Source organism: Muntiacus reevesi, chromosome 7, assembly GCF_963930625.1.
Source record: "Muntiacus reevesi chromosome 7, mMunRee1.1, whole genome shotgun sequence".
Classification (NCBI taxonomy): domain Eukaryota; kingdom Metazoa; phylum Chordata; class Mammalia; order Artiodactyla; family Cervidae; genus Muntiacus; species Muntiacus reevesi.
The window spans coordinates 14,538,089-14,544,088 of NC_089255.1; the positions used below are offsets into that span (position 1 = coordinate 14,538,089).

The 6,000-nt window shown below is 58.5% G+C and overlaps 1 protein-coding gene across 1 annotated transcript in view; it reads left to right on the forward strand.

Annotated features, from left to right (window-relative positions):
* Positions 1–2,365, forward strand: part of MAP2K5 (mitogen-activated protein kinase kinase 5) — a 261,148-nt gene extending 258,783 nt beyond the window's left edge. The window contains exon 22 of the mRNA XM_065940824.1: positions 1,922–2,365. Within this exon, the coding sequence (XP_065796896.1) occupies positions 1,922–2,026 (105 nt within the window). The 3' untranslated portion in view covers positions 2,027–2,365. The remainder of the gene's footprint in view (positions 1–1,921) is intronic.
* Positions 2,366–6,000: the final 3,635 nt, after the last annotated feature.

Sequence of the window (6,000 nt, forward strand, 5' to 3'; positions counted from 1 at the left end):
CTATCTGGGCGCTGATTTAGGCAGGCATACATGAGGTGGGATTATATATATGGGCAGGGACACATGTGAGGTGGGATTATATATATGGGCAAGGGGACATATGGTGGGATTATATATATGGGCAGGGGCACATATGAGGTGGGATTATATATATGGGCAAGGGGACATATGAGGTGGGATTATATATATGGGCAAGGGCACATATGAGGTGGGATTATATATATGGGCAGGGGGGATTATATGGGCAAGGGGACGTATGAGGTGGAATTATATATATGGGCAGGGGGACATATGAGGTGGGATTATATATATAGGCAGGGGCACATATGAGGTGGGATTATATATATGGGCAGGGGGACATATGAGGTGGGATTATATATATAGGCAGGGGCACATATGAGGTGGGATTATATATATGGGCAGGGGGACATGTGAGAGCCACGAGGGAGTCCCCCCTGGGCTCTCCTGCCTCAGCCCCCGCTCAGGTTTGTGCGGCCTGGGAGGATGCCCACCCAGCCTGACCTCCCACCCCCTTCCCCAGCTGCAGTCTGCAGGGGCATCTGCTCCCTCGGGGGGCCCTGCAGGTGTGTTGGGAGCCACAGGCAGCTCCCAGGAGGTGCCAGGCAGGGCTGCAGGCGCAGCTCCACTGTGGTCTTGGTGAGCCTCTGCCTTGGGTGGGGTGCCCTTGGCACCCTATAAGCCGAGCTCCCTCCCTGCCTGCACCTTAGACACTGTTCCCTGGGCCTCTGAGCTGGCCCCACACGGGGTGCTCCACGGACGGGTTTTCCTGCCCAAACTGGGGAAACTGGGTAAGGGACATGGTGTCAGCCCAGGGCTAGGAAGCCTGGGTGTTCTTCCTGTCCCTTGGTCCCAGGGCTGACCAAGCAGCCACCTTCCCTCCCCCAGCCTGGTCTTTGACTGCTCCTACAGACATGGGGTCTGGGCAAGCCCCGACCCAGTGCCTCCTGATGAGCTCACAGGGAAAGCTGCCTGGAAAGCCCAGCCTGGTGGGGCTGGGGAGGGCACTTAAGAAGGGCGCAGAACAAGAGGGAGTGGGGAGGCTGGAGCTGGAGAGCTGAAGCCAGAGGGAGGAAAGGAGCTGGGGGGACTGGGAGCCCCCCATTCTCTCTGCCCTCCCAGTGGCTCCCTGAGTCTCGAGCTGCAGAGTTTGGTAGGGGAGGACACTGCCGTGTGAGCACTGCTTAACAGACAAGCGCTTGGGGGAGAGGAGGCGGTTTTGCAGTCTTCCTTTCACCCGTGGCTGCCCCTGCTTTTTTCTGACCATTCCTGGGACTCCCGAGGAGGCCCTAAGATCCTGAGGAGGGATCTTGTCTCCCGGACAGCAGGGAAGGGACTGACTGTGGCTGAGTAGTTAGAGCCCGTGGCCGCTGTGCTCCGAGTCCGCTCCCCAGCCCCCAGCTGCTCAGCAGGAGCCAGCGCATCCCTCCTGCCCCCGCACCCGACACTCTGCCTTCCCTCCACTCGGCTGGAGACTGCGGCTTGTTCATAGGAGAGCTTGAAACAAAAGAAAACGGGGCTTGCCGTAGCCCCTGGCGAGATGATTCTCCGGTTTCTGGGCAGCAACTGGACTGGAACGCTGGCAGTTCCAGTGCCCGGCCTTGCCTGCCAGCTGTTGGGAGTGACGCTGGGCGAGGGACGGCCGGGCTGTGTGGAGTTGGGACAGATTCAGACCCTGGGGGGCCTTCCAGGCTGGTTGGAGTTCAAGGAGAAGGTAGAATGTGAGGGTTGCTGTGAGTGCTCCAGACAGGCTCCAGACTGCTCTGCCTTGGGCCTCAGTGATCAAGGCTATGCAATGGGACTGAAGCTGCCCTCACTTCACAGGGCTGTTGAGGAAGGCGGTGAACAGGCGACGTGCAAAGTCTGGGGAATGCCTGTCACAGCTTCCTCCTCTTCCCCACAGGGCCACCCGTTCATCGTGCAGTTCAACGATGGAAATGCCACCGTGGTGTCCATGTGGGTATGCAGGGCGCTGGAGGAGAGGCGGAGCCAGCAGGGCCCCCCCTGAGGCTGGGTGGACACTGAGAGCTCAGGACTGGTCACCGAGGGGAAGACCCACCTGTTGTGCCTTCTCTGTTTGCTGTCCGCACCAAAAGAGCTTTGCTGGACTCACCTTCGACACTGCTGGCAGATGGCCTTGCCTAGGGAGCCCTCAAGGGTGGCCCGCCCTGCAGAGCCAGCCCTCGCCCACCTCGGGTCTGGAAGCCTGACTGGCAGGGTGGGTGGAGGGCTTGGGGCATCAGAAAACGGTGACCCCTACACCCTGGCCCCCTTCCTTCTTCCTAACCGTCTTCTTTGTAAAGGGTTGGCCCCGTCAGCATCCCTGATGGGAATAAAAGTATTACTTCTTTGTAACTGCCTCCCCCTGTGAGGGCTGCGCTGTGAAGTGTCTGTTGCCCCCCCAGGGCTGGGAGCGGGGCAGAGACGGCGGGGGGTAGGGGGGGCAGTGCCAGCCCCTCCCTCAGCGTGCTTCCTCCAGTTCTGAGGAGGCTCGCAGACCAACCCATCTGACAAGTAAAAACTGAGGTGTCAAGGTCCCTGAACCAAGTCATCTAGCACGGAGGGGCCAAGCCAGCACCCGTCCTGCGCCATCGCTGGGCTGCACTCGAGGGCCAGGCAGTCCCAGCTCCAGCTCTGGCTCCAACACGGTGATCTGAGCTGGAGCCGTGGGTGAAGGAGGCCCAGAGCTGGGAATGGACTGGGGTGGTTCTCAGAGGCCCCCGCTTCCCTCCCACCCCACCCCCGCCACCAGCTCCTCTCACAGCAAGTTGGCCTCACTGCCCTTGAGCCCACCCTCAGCACACCTCACTCACCTCAGGCCATTCAGAGCCATCCTGTCAAGAAACCCTCTCAGCCACCCGCCAGGTAAGTGTGTCTTTACAGGAGGCCTCTCCTCCCGTTTTACAGGTGAGGAACCAAGGCTCAGAGAGGCTGGGGGTCCGCTCGGAGGTCTCAGAGTTGTGAGAGCCCTCTCCGCCACTCTCCGTCCTCCCAGTGCCCTCTGGTGTACCAGGCCATGGCCTTGCTTCCTTTCTCTCTCACACCCCACCGCTTGCCCACCTGGGAGTCCTGTTGTCTTTGCTTTCAGAGTGTATTGGCTCCACGGCTTCCCATCTCCATCCAAGGCACCACGCCTGGACCAGCACACAGCCCCCTCCCAGGCCCCCTGCTCCCACCCCCCCGGCAGTCTGTTCTCCACATGGCTGCTAGAGGGAGCCAGTTAGAACACTGGCATCGTGGCCCTCCCCACCCAGACCCTCCAGAAGCTCCTGTTTGCTCAGAAGACCCAACAGTGGCCTGTGTGACCCTATATGGTCTGCCGCACCTCCCAACCCCGTTATCTCTGACCTCAGCTCCCATCACCCCCCTCTCACTCCACTCCAGCCACCTGGCCTCCTTACTAGCCCTTGAACATCCAGGCCCACTCCCCACTGAGGGCCACCACAGAGACACCAAGCTGACCCCCAAAAGTTCATGCTCCCTGCGTAGCACAGGGCTGTGGGCAAGCCGCTGCCCAGCCCGGGACCCCGTCTCGCAGTCCCCCTTTCATTAATCAGGGGCCCTGGGGCTAGTGCTCAGCAGTTGAAGCTGATGGCAGGTCGCTTCCTGGCCAAGGAGCTTAAGATGCAGATGTGCCTTCTGGGCTTCACGGTTTTCCATCCCCTTCTAAATGGATAAGTGACTGCGGTGGGAGGCGGGGAAGGGCTGAGATACAAGTGGAGGGAGCCTGAATCCTTGAATCACTACATGGAGGAATGTGTCACCCCCAGGAACCCTGGCATTGATGACTGTTCAGTGAGCTTGAACTAAACTGTTTTGCATTTATGTTCCTGACAGCTAGTATTACACCACCTCATACAGGCCTTCGTACCAAGTGCAGAGTGTCTTCCCCTCAAGTATATCCACGTGGCTCCCTTCTGTTCCATTCAGGTCTTTGCTCACATGGCATCTCACTGAGGCCTGGCCTGACCACTCTATTTATAATTGCAGCCTGCCCACAGCTGCTCCCTGGGACTCATGTTCTCCTTGCCTGCACCACCGCCCTCCATCGCATTTGTTGCAAACCACTAATTGTCCTCACTTGTTTTACCTTCCACCTCCTCCCCCCACCACCCTCCCCAGTAGAATGTACGGTGCACAAGGGCAGAGATACTGTTTTCCTCACATGGTATCCACTCCACCCCACCCAGTGCCAAGAACCTGCTCTTGCAAGTGCCCAGTGAATGTGGGCTGAGTGGACGGTGGTGGGGCTGTGGTTCCAGCGCTGCTCAGTTCTTTACCCATGAAGGCTCAGCCTATGTGTGACATCCTTTTGTTTCCTGGGGCAGAGTCGTCATGTTCTTGGTAACACTTTTCAAGGTGGTGCAGGCCTCCAGCTGCCCCTGGGCCTCAGGCAGAGCATTCATCCACTTACCGAGCACCTGCCGCATCCCTGAGGCTGGGAGGTCACAGGATGAGATGAGGCCCGGGCCATCGAGACTGCTGCTCCCCGGGTCAGTGCTCAGGGCGGGGAGAGCTGCACGGGGCACATGCTGTGGAAAGATGCTCCCCAGGGGGACCTGCCCAGCCCAGGACATGAACCAGCCGCCACCCAGACACAAAGGTCATCCTTACTTTGAGAAGATGCACCCAGGCAGCCTGTCATCCTCAGACCCCACGCCCAGGGAGAGGGGGAGGATGAGCGGGAATCCATGTCAGCACTCTACTGAGGGCTTCCGTTATCAGCTGTACCATTCACACGAGGTAGGAGCTATTGTGAATGCCCCCATTTTACAGATGGAGAAACCAAAGCAGAGAAGTCCAGAGACTTGCCCAAGGACACCCAGCAAGTGAGTAGCAAGGTACCGTTTGGATTCAGAGCCATACTCTCAACCACACACTTAACCATGGCTCCAGTAGTCAGTTCTGCCAGCACTGCCTACGTAACTTGTGAGCAGTGCACACATACCCTGTCCTCTACAGCAGTTTGCACACGAACTCTGCTGTGCAAGGATACTGTATCGGTACCTTTGGAATGGGGCCCAGGGATCTGCTCAGTGATCACCCCCCTCCACCCCAACACAACGCCCTCCAGCAGCACTGAGAAACACGTCCTCCAGAAGGCTCATCAGAGACTTCCCAGGGGGCGCTAGTGGTAAAGAACCTGCCTGCAATGCAGAGGTAAGAGATGCAGGTTCAAGCCCTGGGTTGGGAAGATCCCCTGGAGGAGGGCATGACAACCTACGCCAGTATTCTTGCCTGGAGAATCCCCATGGACAGAGGAGCCTGGCAAAGGTGGTGTTTTCCGGAACAGGTTGGTCCTTGTGGAGACCCCAGGTCACACTGGGAAGTGGGCCCCGCCCAGGGCTTGGAGCCAAGTCCCCTCAGCAGTCATGGACAGGGGAGCCTGACGGGGGATTGCAAAGAGTCGGACACAACTGAGTGAGTGACGCTTTCACTTTCACTTTTTCAGAGGGCTCTTGGAGGCCCTGGACCAGGAAACCGACTTTCAGGATGGCCTTGGACAAAGCACGTCTCATTCTGAGCCTCGGTTTCCTCTTCAGTAAATGCAGGAGTTGATCCCACCAAGTCCTGGAGTTCCTCCCAGCCCGAATGTTCCAGAACAAGGCTTCTCACTTTTGGGGGCCACGAATTGCCATGTGCATACCGTCGAAGTGACAGACCCTTGCCCCCAGAATAATGTGCCCCTACACGCACACACCCACAAAGTTTGTCCACACGTTAGAGTTCATGGAGTCATGGAACCCACTCACTCAAGGTCTCCAGGTCTAGACCCTCAGCTCTGGGACAGCCCCCCAGGTCTAAGTTTCTCTCAGTTCAGTGTTGGGAAGATGGGGGCTGGGCAACCCCGAGGGGTTCTCCTCCAAAGACTCCTCTGGCTGGCGGGCAGGGCCACATTCAACCCATTTAGGTTTGGTCATCTCCCCAGTCACCCTTAGCAGCCCCAAGGCCAAGCTGCCCTTGCCCTGAGGGTCATGGAGG